At 36.0% G+C, this 15,036-nt stretch overlaps 1 protein-coding gene across 2 annotated transcripts in view; it reads left to right on the plus strand.

Annotated features, from left to right (window-relative positions):
• The window catches only part of LOC137392003 (guanine nucleotide-binding protein G(o) subunit alpha-like), a 16,127-nt gene continuing 1,091 nt past the window's right edge, over positions 1 to 15,036 (plus strand). Inside the window, exons 1-9 of one of the 2 annotated variants that reach the window (XM_068078586.1) lie at positions 1 to 234; positions 904 to 1,033; positions 1,133 to 1,224; positions 5,488 to 5,580; positions 5,693 to 5,853; positions 6,090 to 6,218; positions 11,772 to 11,901; positions 13,997 to 14,068; positions 14,253 to 14,340. In XM_068078586.1, the coding sequence (XP_067934687.1) occupies positions 910 to 1,033; positions 1,133 to 1,224; positions 5,488 to 5,580; positions 5,693 to 5,853; positions 6,090 to 6,218; positions 11,772 to 11,901; positions 13,997 to 14,068; positions 14,253 to 14,340 (889 nt within the window). In that variant the 5' untranslated portion in view covers positions 1 to 234; positions 904 to 909. The remainder of the gene's footprint in view (positions 235 to 903; positions 1,034 to 1,132; positions 1,225 to 5,487; positions 5,581 to 5,692; positions 5,854 to 6,089; positions 6,219 to 11,771; positions 11,902 to 13,996; positions 14,069 to 14,252; positions 14,341 to 15,036) is intronic. The other variant, XM_068078587.1, reaches the window with a different exon arrangement.

Genomic DNA, 15,036 nt, shown 5'->3' on the forward strand with positions numbered 1-15,036 from the left:
TACTGAGTTGTCAAACTTATTGTTTATGCTGTCGTTACAGTTTTAAATTGTTATCATTTCTTTTTACTACAAATAGCTATTTTTCTATGTGATACGGTTTGTTCTGCAACGATAGAAGTGACGGTGTAACACTACTCAATGGTCTATTGGATTAATGTCGAAACTAAAAATAAGCTATAAGACTTATTCCTACTCAGAAGTACAGTGATAAGTCTTGTTCGAATACTAAAAAAGGTAACAATTCTTTGTTGTTTCATCTCATTTACTACAATGCTTGAGATTTCTTAGTTCTTACAACTGTTTTGATTTTGCTTTGTTTGATTTCGTTTGTGAAAACGCATTCAGTCTTCATTGATGCTTATGCTTATGAATGAGTTTTATTTTCATAAAGTATGTATAGTTTCATGTTGCGTTTTTGGTGTCAGAACTGTTCACAACAATATCTGCCTGGGTTGTGTGCTCTGCAAACACTTGTACTTGGTACCAATAGGAAGAATACCATCATAATAAGCGTTTAACATTGCGAAAAACGATTAAAAAAACTTTTGTGCGGTTTTATGCTCTGGTAGTCTATACTTTAGGTAAGTTTTATATGTTTTTTCCTATTCAGCCACTGCACAGTGTCTCTACAAACATCAGCTCCTTACACGTAGCTGCTATGATACGATATAGCCGCAAAACTGAACCGTTTTAAAATATATGATAAGGTTATATATGCAAAGTGTATCTCGGTTCAATGATATCAGTAGGTTTGATTTTTAAGTCGAAAAGCACACATGGAGAGGGTGAGATGGTAGAGTTGCTAGATTAACCACTTTGTTTCTTATAGGACAACAGTAATATACAACTCCTATCTGTTATGATTATTTTTGCCTAATTCTACTCGCTTATCTGTTTATTCAGCCACCGATGGGGGCGTGCCTCACTCTTGATGATGAAGAAAAGAAGGCTAGGATCAGAAGTGAACATTTAGACAAGTATCTCCAGCAATGTGCAAAAGACAATGAAAACATTGTTAAGATTCTGTTACTTGGTAAGTACATTTCCCTGTACTCGTATGTGTTCTTTTTTGACGCAGTATAATCTTATTGTCACCACATTATTTGTATTTCATTCAGCGCTTAATTTTCAGGTGCCGGAGAGAGTGGCAAGAGTACTCTTGTTAAACAAATGAAGATTATTCACAACGATGGATTTACATCTGCTGAGTTACAAAGCTTCAAGGTATTTTATTGATATAAACTTAAAGTTGCAGTTTCTTTTCCTGTAGTAATCTCCTGAACATTCCAAGAGACAATGCCTCTACGCATGACCAACCACAATAATGTTTACATAATGTTATATTAAATTTATTTCTCAGGTTTATGTAAGCGGTTGATGTTCTTGTTGAGTTAGCATTTGTTGCGCTGTTGCCACTTGCCAGTGCAATTTAGCCATCTGTTTATTCTTTGTGTCGAGGGATTGAAATGAAACTTTAAGTTAATTAACGTGTGCTCTGATGCTCTAATGAGTTTCACTAAACAAGGTTCCGTTGGTCGATGCATTCATTCACTCTCTGAATCAGCGCGTTGAGGAACAATAGAGCTGGTATTGATACAAATAACAGTGATTTTATGCTACTCTAGGGTAACATTTGTTGATCAATATCTTATACAACAAGCACCTGTAAGACAATGTGAATAGAATGCTGGCGGTTCTTCAGTCCTAGACACTATCTAAACATGTGAATCTTTCAAATGCGTAAACCGGTTCGCTTTTTGTTTTCTTTATGTTGAATCATTGCTTTGGCATCGAAAAACATGCTATAAAGACACAATGCAGTCAGAGATGGTAACATAGCATGGCGTTTTATTTATTATTGAGTAGGCCTATACCTAAGCTCGAACAGCCATTAATATTGATACTTGGTAGCTTGACCCGTGCATCAGTCAAATGAGAGTATGCTACTTTACACCAGGAGATGATTTATTGCAACAATATTCTTTTTGTTAAGAAGCTATCATATCTAACGTAGCATGGAAAATCAATATTTATGTACTGACATATTTATGGCAAAAGAGTTAACCTTTGAGTTGAGTTAAACTTTTTTAAGGAAGTAGTGGCTCAAGAGCGAAAAAGATCTTTGGAGATAACAAATGTGTTTGGTTTGTCAGCAATATTTAAGAAGCTGCAAGGTATTGTCTATGTCTGTTGTCTTCCAGGTCCTATAGGTGTTTCATTGTTACGGTTCTCTTGCACTCTCTGCCGCTGAATTAGTTAGTCTGAGTTAAGGTGTGGATACTAGTAGATAAGACATAATCGACGCTCCATTTTCCTCCATTCATGTTTTTACCAGTTTTTTGATAACTAAAAGTGGACAATATTGGAATACCTCCGTAGTTTACAAAAGCTGTCTGCTAATATTATAGGGAAGAGTGGGGCACGTTGCAACGTGGGGCACTTGGAAACACATCTCAAATTTCATGCTTGTTTACATCATTCTGGATTCTTACCCCACTAACTAAAGAGCTTTTTAGGTCATCTTATGAGATATCTTGGTTGCATAAAATGAAAAAAACAGCAATTTAGGTGAGCCAAGATTTTGTAAAATTTATTGGTGAATTTTTGTTCTTTTATTTTTGTATCCAAATTTAGAGAGTTTCATATCCTCTTTGTACATCATCCAAGTGTTAACAAAAGTCAGTGGAGGCAGCTATAGACATGTTCTCTTCACAAAGCACCCACCAATTTCATGATGTTACATCATTCCGAGTTGGGTTAAACATTTTGGTTAGTCGGAGTCATTTGAGGCATGTTGAAACACAAAGGGTATGGGGCAAGTTGCAACATGTCTCAAACTTGCCCCTCTATTTTTTTGGAGGGGAACATCTCAAGTAGCGTTAAAGCTTTGAACCCCTAGATCTCTGGACAATATTGATATCACGCATGCAAATTCTAACATCTAGAAAGAAAAGCTTAATCTTTAGATCAACATGTACATATGTTTTATTGTACTGTGGAAGTTTGTGTGTCGTTATTGTTGTACACAGTATTCTGAAGTTCATAGCCAACTCTTTTCTAGTTTTTCTTGCTCAGATAATTAGTGGAAATTTGAATCGTTTGGCTGAAAATAAGTTTTAAAAAAACACAATTCTGAAACTAAAATTTGCTCTGAAAGTCAAGGACGTTTCAACGTGCCCCATACGGTGTTTCAACGTATCCTCTACCGGGCGAGTTGACACACCAATTATGCAATTAGTACTTTTGTGATATTTCCCAAAGTATACAACCAGCAGAATTGGCATTTGGCATACATATGTAAAACATATTTCTGCATCCTATGTGATTATTTAAATTATATTCCAATATTTTAGTAAAACTTTATAGCTAAAAATGCATGTTTTGTTGCAACATGTCCCACTCTCCCCTACTTCATGAAACCTTTTTGTATTTTATGAAACCTTTTTGTATTTTACTGCATTCATCATTCCTTCAGAGATGTAGAAATGACTAATTGAAGTCAATGCTATGCTTTTTACCCAGTATTGTACTCGCAAGTTGTTTGCCGCAACGTAGTACGCAACGTAGTGAGTTTGATTTCAACATGCAGTACTTGTTATTGACATAATTCTAAATGTAGTATAAAATGCATCATCATTTCAATAACAGAGGTTTTTCAAGAATAAACTTCTGTTCTATTTATCAATTATTTAGTGTTTCTAGTTTTTAGCCTACATTAATTTAGGTTTTCTACTATTCTGTGATGTTCGTTTTAAAGTAGTTTCAAAATCCACTGTAGGATAAATACCATCGGCGCATCTGCTGCGTCCTTCCAGTTAATTCAGAAGTTAGTTTTAAGCAAACACTACTTGTCCATTCACTTAAAACTCACTGTTAGTTGATTTCTTTCTTTTTCATTGGTTTCTTTTACTTTGTGTCAGCTTTTAGTGGTTGAACAAAATTCTGTTTAAGTATCCTCTTTAGTGCAGTTGAATAGAAAGATATTAATGTTCTGTTGCAAGGTGTTTTTCCATTTTATTGAGCAAAGTGTGAGTCTCAATGCGCTGACCTTAAAAAAACAGCATCAATTTACTCCATTTCATTTAACAGTTGTGGCAGCAAGTTTAATAGTATGTGGACATACAGAAGTGTGGCACATTGTTGCTGGTATAATTACTGGTTGGTAACTTGGACTAGGCACGCCAGAACAATGATTTGATGTTCGTCGATGTGCAATCTTTTACTGTGCAGTTCTATTCTAAATCAAAAATCAGATTGAAAATTGTATTCAGTTGCATGAACAGCACATCAACATCCCAGTGAAGTCATGGTATTGTCTTTGTGTCATGGTATTGTCTTTGTCATGGTATTGTTTTGTCTTTCACACCCCAGCCAATACTGGGGTGTCAGCACACCCCAGTATTTGCTTATAAAACTTCATCTCTTTATAGAAAGATGTACTGATGTAGAATTTGTCTCAATTCAGTACTCTCCGGTCAATGTAGTGTCCTCAATATGTCAGTGCTTATTCAACTGTTCAACATTAATATAATTAACCCTCGCTCTCCTTCTCCCGTTTCACCCTCTGATGGCTACGATACCAGCCATTTCAAGTTTTATCTTTGCCTTCTACGCTTGCAGATTTTCAATATGACAATAAACGGTCGACAATTGTTATTTTACTGGTTCCTTTGATAGTCACTTGGATTATAAATGGCTCAAAGGAATGCGTGGAATTGAGACATGAATATCCACTCTTTGTGTTTGTCTATCACTAAAGTGATTAGCTGCTCTCGCTACTCCAACTGTTTGATTTATTGGTCGATTTGACCTAAAGCATCTCGGGTGTTGTTTATCATAATCGTAGTAAGGCCTTGTTAGCGTGTGAAATTCTTCCTTGATGATATACATATACATAGCAACCACCTACTTTCCATCACTGTAGTTGGCCAGAATTCATGGTAAACTTTAGTTTAAAGCGATGACAGCCATTTTTTTCTATGATTTTAATTAAGGGAATTGAAAAGAGAAACCAAAAAAGGACAGTGTAAAAATTTTAAGGATATAATTAGTTAGGCTGAGAAATAACAGGATTAATGAGGAACAGTGACAGAAGGATAAACGGTGACAAAATCATAAAGATAAATTAAACTGAACCACTAGCAATTCAGTCGTTGTTTGTGAAGGAAACTAGATGGAGAAGTTATTACAAACAACGCATACAAAGCATTATAATAAAAGTAAATAAGTTCCTAAAGCTTGCAGTTTGATACTCCTGATGCTGCAATTGTTAGAGATTACAATTTGGTAAAAAGCAATATCGCTTTTTTTTCAACGTTTTTCTGATTGGATTTTTTAGTCTGTCAGAGTTACATCTTATTAGTACATGTAGTTAGTCTTTAGTCTGTTAGAGTTACATCTTATTAGTACATGTAGTTAGTCTGTCAGAGTTACATTTTATGGATAACCAGTTTCTTGCAGTTTATTGCTATACCTATATGATTTCAGATAACAATTCTTCAGAATCTTGTTGGATCAATGAGGTATGTGCTGAATGGAATGGGTCTATTAAAAATCAACTTGGAATATGCAACAAACAGAGTAAGTTCTACTGATTGACTGCTGCATATTCTTATTAGCTTTTTTATTGGTTAAAACTCGCTTTTCAATCTACATGTATTTTCCGTATTCCATTAGTTGCTGTATTTTACAGGTACATGCTCAGTCAGTGTTGGCCTGTGCTGAGTGTTATGATTCTAGGGAATGCATGCTGCCTCACCTCAGTGTAGCTTTGCACTCTCTTTGGGCTGACAGAGGAGTGCGGCTGGCAGTCTCTCGTGGCTTTGAATACGAGTTAAATGATTCTGCAACATAGTAAGTCGCATCAGCTATACTTTTCGCGCAGTGATGCAGCACGATATTTAAAAATGGGAACATTGCATTTTGGTTGCTGTGTAACTCGTTGCTGTATCTCAGGCTATAATTTCTGTGCCTTGGAATTCACTCTGTATCTGAAGCTACATGTTTTATTTCAGGCTAGGCTCAGTATCTTAGAGTAAACTTGCCTCATTTCTGATCCTATTCTGTATCTCAGACTACTTTTCTTCCAGTTACTTTGAGAACATGACTCGGATATGTTCTCCTCGTTTCTGTCCCACGGCAGTAGATGTGCTAAGAGCTAGGGTGCGTACCTCGGGTGTTATAGAGACATGCTTTCGTATCAACCATATGATATTCAGGTGGGCAAGTTACACGCTACTTACTGTATTTCATTTTCTTAATCTAATCCTCCAACTGATCATCAAAACGGAGTCGTGTAAGACTCTTTTATTTTGGCTGGTTTCCTGGCTGTCTAGTGTGCTATGAAAGACCGTCAGCTTCGGCAATAGAGCACAGAAAATAAGCGTCTGCACAAGTATTCCTATACAGTAGATTTTTCTAGAACGTAAACAATCTGATCCGAGAACGTTTACGTCAGGGATTTTATACTATCGGAACAGTAAAATACATGTACATTGCCTAATCCATTTCAAGATCTTTCCGAGCTCACCCCTTTGGTCTTTCATTAAGGAAAAAGACCAGACTTCAGTTTTTAATCTAATGACTTAGCGCAACTGTAGTATTATTAGTTTACATCGACAACTTTTCTCTTTTTTCCTCTCAATTTCACTCGGTTTTCAATCCATGATTGCGTTAATTTTACAATAAAGGAAAATTTACACCTTTAATGTCAATTTACCTCAAATTTTTTATTTATTTTAGACATCAAAGTCTAGTTTACAAAATAAAAACAATAAAAAAATTTTTTTTTTATAAATAAAGCAAAGCAGTAATATATCTTTACTATATTAAGAGCGGTGTCTATATGTTCCTATGTCTATTTGTCTTCATGGTTCAAGGTTATTCATGATATCCCAACTCGTGGCACTCGATCGCCTTTAAGTATTTTTGATTAAGGTAACTACTTATTCTCTTAATACTTATCAGCACACATGATGATCTCTCACGACGAACTAAACTGCCAGGTCACTAGTATACAATGTATATATAATAGAGATAACACTATATGTCATTTTTTCTCAAGTGCGCCAAGAGGAAAAGCGATATTGTTAAGGCTCACCACACGATGCGTGGTATTCAAATCGAGTTTGAGAACTTTTGTCGATTTCTGACTTTACGTTATATGTGATTTTTTATGTAGTACGATGCAAAAACTTTACATGAATTTTTCATGTTATATGGGATTTGCGTTATAGGAGGTATGCATTATTGGAGCGTCTACTGTACATCTAAAACTGGCTGCTTGGTGCAATTGTTAGAGTGTTGGTCTACCTAGCCAAAAGTTGGGAGTTCAAATCCTGTTGAACCTTTTTATAACCTTCAAGTTTGGCTTCAGACAGATGTACGTGCCTTTTATTACAGTAAAGATAGAGTAAGGATTATGATATAGTAAGGATTATTATATGCTGAGCATTCCTGCTGAATGATGTCTGGCCTAAAGTCTTTCGCCTCTGACAGATTTACAAAAAAGCAATTATTTTGAAATCTGTTTACAAAGACAAATATTTTCGCTATGACTTCATAAATAATCTTAGCATTTGTGTTGGGCCATTGTTAAAGAGCGTCATATTTAGAATGCTCCAGATAGATTTCCTTTGCTTTTTATGCTACAAATATTTTTCATGGTGCAGAAGTTCTTTTTTCTTGCTTCATCGTAAACAGTTTTGTGATCAGAAACTCAAGCTTGTGGTTCCTGAATTTCGTTATATGTATTTTGCAACAAGTATGGTATTACCTAGACATGCCCCTTTTAAAATTACACCATCTGGTCTAGATCTATGAATACCGATCTGATCTACCACGTCTCAATCAAAGCTAATTTGATCCAGATCTCTTTGTTGCATAGTCTATTATTCTTCTTTTTCAGAAAAAATATAATAATTATGCATTTATTTATTTTTCGGGATTTAAAAAAAAAACATATACAAATCAAGTTTAATTTTGTGGTACAGTGAATTCTAAGCACAGGATTAGTGGTAATAGTTTTCATCATATTAAATGAAGTATGATACTTATTATTTACATCATACCTTTAACTATAGAATAATTAACTATAATGATAACTATTATGATAGCCTAGTCAAGGCGCTGGGCGCTATATATATATATATATATATATATATATATATATATATATATATATATATATATATATATATATATATGCACATGAGTCACTATATGACCAGTGCTCAGAAAGGAATTGGGCGCAACACCCGAGGAGCTAAACATCAGTTACTGGTGGATCGGACGGTCTGTCAAGACAGCAAGAGAAGGCAAACCAATCTTGCCATGGCTTGGATTGACTACAAAAAGGCCTATGACTCAATTCCCCATAGTTGGATACTTGAGTGCCTCAGTATGTACAATGTTCACCCTGCTCTTGTGACATTCATCAAGATGTCAATGACCAAATGGAAGACAGAACTGGAGGCTAATGGCAAAAAGCTGGCGAGTGTACAAATTAAGCGAGGCATCTATCAAGGTGACTCCTTATCACCGCTGCTCTTCTGCATATGCCTAAACCCTCTAAGCAATATGCTGGAGGAGACTCAATATGGGTACCAGTTTAAGAGTGGCACCAAGATAAACCACCTCTTCTACATGGATGACATCAAGCTGTACGCTAACAAAGAAAGGGACATTGATTCGCTAATACACCTCACTCAGGTATACAGCAAGGACATCGGAATGACCTTCGGTATTGAGAAATGTGGAAGGCTAATTCTTAAGAAAGGCCATTCTATGCTCACAGATGGCCTAAGAATGCCAAATGGTACCATCAAAGATATAGAAGAAGGGTACAAGTACTTGGGGATTATGCAAAGCAACATCAACCACGAAGCCGAGGTACGTCACAAAGCCATTACCGAATACAAGAAATGCCTTTGGTAGGTCTTACGGAGCCAGCTCAATGCCAAGAACCAAATCATGGCAATAAATACCTACGCACTGCCCGTAATAAGATATCCAGCAGGCATAATAAAGTGGACTGAGGAAGCCATCAAAGAAACAGATATAGCAACTCGTAAACTGCTGACCATGCATGGAGCACTCCACCCAAAATCTGATACTACTAGATTGTATCTTGATAGGAAAGATGGCGGTAGGGGACTCAAAAGTGTACAGCAGACAGTGAAAGAGGAGGAGCAAAGCATCAAAGCATATGCAGCCTCCATGGCCATCTCAGATAAGTTGCTAGCTGAATTTCAATCGGCTGCTCTTACAACGGACCTACGCCCTGATGATGAGGAAATTGACTGGCACACGAAACCTCTTCATGGTGCTTACCACCAACAAATATCTAAGGTTGGCGATCTTCACCAGACATATATGTGGCTGAACAAAGGAAACCTATCGGCCAATACAGAGTCACTAATCATGGCAGCCCAGGAGCAAGTGCTCCCAACAAGGCAACTCCAAACGAAAATCTATCACACTAGAGACGATCCTAGATGCAGACTATGCAAAGATGCACCTGAGACCATCCAACACATCATCAGTGGATGCAAGCAGCTAGCAGGGAACGCATATACTGAGCGGCATAATCATGTCGCAGGTTTTGTGTATAGAAGTCTATGTGATGAGTATGGCCTTAATAAACCACAACACTGGTGGGAAGCTCCTGGTAAGGTCAATGAAAATGACCGGGCTAAAATCCTCTGGGACTTCTACATCCAAACTGACAAGCATGTCCTAGCAAACCAACCAGATATAGTGGTGGTAGACAAGGAGAACAAGAGGGCTACTATAATAGATATAGCAGTACCCAATGACTACAATATAGCCAGCAAAGAAAAAGAAAAGGTAGAAAAATATCTCCCTCTTGGAGAAGAGATTGAAAAATGCTGGAATGTAAGAACAACTGTAATCCCAGTAGTCATTGGGGCACTGGGCGCAATAACACCGGCGCATAAAATGTGGCTTGCCCAAATACCAACAGCAATCAACTCAAGTGAGTTGCAGAAAAGTGCACTATTGGGAACAGCTAAGATCTTGAGGCGAGTGCTCAAACTCCCAGGTCTCTGGTAGGAGATCCGAGTTAGAGCAGAATTTACCACCCATACGGGTATCCTGGGTGAGAAAACAATTTTTTTTTTATATATATACATATATACATGTATATATATATACTGTAATCCCAGTAGTCATTGGGGCACTGGGCGCAATAACACCGGCGCATAAAATGTGGCTTGCCCAAATACCAACAGCAATCAACTCAGGTGAGTTGCAGAAAAGTGCGCTATTGGGAACAGCTAAGATCTTGAGGCGAGTGCTCAAACTCCCAGGTCTCTGGTAGGAGACCCGAGTTAGAGCAGAATTTACCACCCATACGGGGTATCCGGGTTGAGGAAACAATTATATATATCTTATAGTCCGTCGTTCGGTGTGTCCAGCTATAGCTATTAAAATCTAGGAATAAAAGACTTGCTTTGTGGTGAATTTGATCTCGGAACCTTCCGCTCACCAGGTAATAACCTAACCAATTAAGCTACGCAAGATGCAATGAATAAATTATGCAAGGCGATATGAGTCGTTATGTAGGTTAAAATATGCATAGCACTCCGTGTTAGGCAGCGTCACTAAAGCTTGCTCTCACGGCTCTTATTTGTAAGTTTAGCAATACAGATAGTAGCTTACTCAAATTAGTCATTGGCAATGTGCCAGGTTAATGGAAAGTGGCAGGCAACTACATTATTTGCCACTGTTCATAAGCTGTTTTTAACACCCGTGCAACGCCAAGCATTCAACTAGTATGCCTATAAATATATCCACATAGAGTGGAAACTCAGTTTTCGAACATAATCCGTTCCGGAAGGTTGTGCGACAACCAAGTTGTTCGAGACCTGAAACAATTTTTCCCATTAGAATTAATGTATGTAAATTTTAATCCGTTCCAAGTCGAGAAAACTACTTCGGTAAAGTATTTTTTCAACATTTTATATCATAAACTGTACTGTATGCTGCATACTATAAATAAAAACGGATATATATAGTTCCTGTTTAATTTCATGTGTTTGCTCTTAAAACATTAAAACTTAAGATACAATACCAAAATTTGTAGAAATTTATAACAGCAAAAAATGCAACAAATCAGTTACATCAAAAATCATGTGAAAAAGAAAATATAAACAGCGATGGCACATTTACTTCACATCTTTGAAGGAGAATCCTCCTCTAAAACAATTTAGGGTAACTCGACTGGTGGAGTTGTCTCCCTCGCAATTCTTTTTGGTAGAAAAGACGTGGTTCCATATGGTTCCTTCCTTTTTGTAAAAAATTTATGAAGTGCAACGTGTTTCTCCTTTTGTTAATGAATGTCTCCATGCCGTTTCCAGAGCTGTTTCGGACGTTTAATACCAATGCGCATGCTCCGGTTTGGTTGAGAACCGAATTTATGTTTGAGATCCAAGATGAACAAATCTCAAATTTTTTGGTCGAGAACCAAATTGGTCGAGAACCGAAGTGTTCGAGAACCAAGATTCTTCTGTATATGTTTATCTGCATATAAATAACATGCGTATAAATATATCTGCATACATATGAGTACATGTATATCAGTGTAAATTTAGATGCATATAACATATTTGTATATAATGATTTTCATGTTGATTAAAATAAAACAAAATTAATTGGCAATAAAATAACCCTCTCATCACGCTTACTAATGATCCACATTTCTTAGCTCACTTTTACTCAATGCCTTTTTACTGGTGATAACACTGTTGTAGGATGTTTGATGTCGGTGGGCAGCGTTCTGAGCGGAAAAAGTGGATACAATTTTTCGATGACGCGAAGGCAGTACTCTACGTTGTAGCACTAAGTGGTTATGACATGTATCTACATGAAGATACAACAGTAGTAAGTAACACTAAATGGTTATAACATGAATCTGCATAAAGATATAACAGTAGTAAGTACTGCATCCAACTTAGCAGTGTTTTCATCAGGCTCATCAACATCTTCATTATGGTTGACTGAGTATGGTCTCGTACTAGTGTATGGTCTCGTACTAGTGTATGATCTCGTACTAGTGTATGGTCTTGTACAGTGTATGTTCTCGTACTAGTGTATGGTCTCGTACTAGTGTATGATCTCGTACTAGTGTATGGTCTCGTACTAGTGTATGGTCTCGTACTAGTGTATGATCTCGTACTAGTGTATGGTCTCGTACTAGTGTATGGTCTCGTACTAGTGTATGGTCTCGTACTAGCGTATGTTCTCGTACTAGTGCTTGTTTCACCACTTTTACATAGTTGTTGATTGCTGGATTTCTTTAATTCCAATGTAATTTTGCTATGGAAAACTATTGCAAATATTATTTATAAAATAAACAATAAACGTAATACCACAATTCTTAAAGCGTGTTATGATATATTGAAATGACAAATTTTTTTGTGTGATATGATTTTATAAGAAGAAACCTCATGTTTACTAACTAGTATTTAATCATTCGTTTGTGTATTAAGTACAATTTATTTTTTTTAATATCCACTTCATGTTAAGATTCTGTGTTGTGGAAAATATACGATCGAGATTGCTCTGTAGTTCATTGAATTCATCCTACAGCCCGAAAACCTTTGCTGACTTGGCGCTAAACACTGCAAGTAATAATTACCCATAATATTTAAGCAAACTTGTGATATAAAACCATGTAGAATAGTCAAAAATAACTTATATGCATCAAACTAATATATTAAAGTAATAATCAAGTAATTAAAATAATTATTATTATTAATTATTAAAGTAATGATTAGGTTTTAATATGTCTCTGTTGTTACTTTACCTTAGAGACACACGAAGGAGAGTGTAGTCTCGACAATGTGTAGGTTTATAGATAGAGATGGTGTTAGAGATACTCTAATTTACAACCTCTAAGATACAACCTAGTTTATTCTAACTAAACTAGGTGAACTTTATACTAAGTTAGTTTCTGTTTGTTATTTTACCTTTTTCAGCTGAACACCCCCAATCAGTCTGTTCATTTGCATTTAGGAAATTCTGATGTTTCACAAAACTTCGAAAATTTTATGTTGGAATTTACTTGAGTTAAAGTCAAATATTTGCTGGAATTTAACATCATAAATTAGAAGATTTGTATGTTGATGTAGTGACAAACAGAGGTTTGACTGTATACTAAATATAAAACTGATTTGTGGAAGTGGAATATTTATGCTGTCATTACATGATTTATTACCAATCTGAGTTGCATAGATTTCATAAGAATTCTCAGACAATTGAGAGCAATTGTCAGGTAAGTGTAGGTCGAATAGCAGTGCTTCCAACCCGCCATACTCATTTGAACTAGGACTTCTCTCAAATCTTATGGCTGGTTTAGTTTTTTAGCCAGAATTAGTTTTTGTTTTTTAATATAAGCATTAATTAATTATTATAATAGTTCATTTCTTCGAGCAATAATTTTTTGCCACCGGCTTTCTGGTCACAAGTTTCATATAAACTAATACATGTATTGGCATTTTTATAAATAAACTATGACAGTTTGAGGTTTGACATGGATTGAATGTGCCACAACGTGATAGTTGCACAAATGTGGCGAACATTCAGGTGTGAAAGTAATTACTTTTTAACAGTGCAGTTATTTTACAGAAATGATATTGCAAATTTTTTATTTAATATTTTTATGCATGCAATTTTTTAGGTTGTCCATTGCCTCCACCCTTATTTGTATAGAACTGGTAGACAAACTGGTGGCAAGATATTTATTATAAGTAAATATCAGACAACCGTAAAGCAAATTTTAGGTTATCAACTAGTAGTAAGATGGAGCTTCATATAAGAGTTTGTCATGCAATTTATTCACAGAAATTCATGAAGAACATAATTTTACTGTAATAACTGTTTCTGGAGTTGTCTTCTGATGTACCATCTTGCTCTTATTCGAGTTGACAACTCCCTCGGTGGTGTTAACTGTCAAAAGTTTGTACTTGTGTTGCAGAAACGTCTTGATGAGAGCTTACGACTATTCAGTTCTATCTGTAACAACCGTTTCTTTCTTCTGACTTCAATGGTGAGTTGAGCTTGCTAGGATTTCAGCATTGGTCAGTAAATTACGACGCTGATATTATTTGGTTTCTTTCTTTTTGCTTTTAATGTATGCACACGAGCTCTGTGGATCGACACATTTATGGCATTAAGCTAGTGTATGTTGATTGTCTATGTCTTTGCTCATCCGCTTCAATTTTTGCTGATAGATTCTCTTCCTGAATAAAGTTGACCTCTTCCAGGAAAAAATTCTTCAGTCTGGACGACATCTGCGATATTATTACAAGGACTTTGCTGGTGAGTCAATTTTTATAGTGCATTTGTCTTATTGAGCGCGCCCTATCTTGCACAACCTTCATGATAATAATTTCTGATGAAACTGCTATTATACCATTGTACAATCCTTAACCACATTCAGTAGATTCTAGTAAACAATAACTGACAATTGCAACCAGCTGATATAAATTGATGTGATGCCAATCATTCAGATCAAATGAAGGTATTTAGTACCACAGCTGCATTAAATGTGTTTGCACATGATGCTATTATAGGCAAGGTGTAACACTGAATCTACTTGCTTCAATGTTCCTATCACCTCAATGGCAATCACTTTGTACTTTCATGATCATTTTGTGGTGGTAGTCCTAATGACTCTGGTGGACTGAATCATGCTTTATTGTGTAGGTTTCTTTTCATTTGTCGCTACCAATTTAATTTGTGTAGCGCTAGTTTTTTAACTAATCGAATCATCATATCTAGTTTAAACAGATAACACTTTTCTGTTAAACAGAAATGTGTTTACACAATTATTCTCCCAAAATGTTTGTTGGACAAGCAGATAGCGAACTTTCTGGTAGTTTAGCGCTGCGGCACATACACTTGATTTTGTTTTCAGCCACCAAAATGAATCTATCATTGTAAACTAAAAATATTTATTTCGACAATTGATGTTTTCGACTAGCAAATTCTATAACTTTTGCTATTTCCCTATAG

Source organism: Watersipora subatra, chromosome 3, assembly GCF_963576615.1.
Source record: "Watersipora subatra chromosome 3, tzWatSuba1.1, whole genome shotgun sequence".
Classification (NCBI taxonomy): Eukaryota; Metazoa; Bryozoa; class Gymnolaemata; order Cheilostomatida; family Watersiporidae; genus Watersipora; species Watersipora subatra.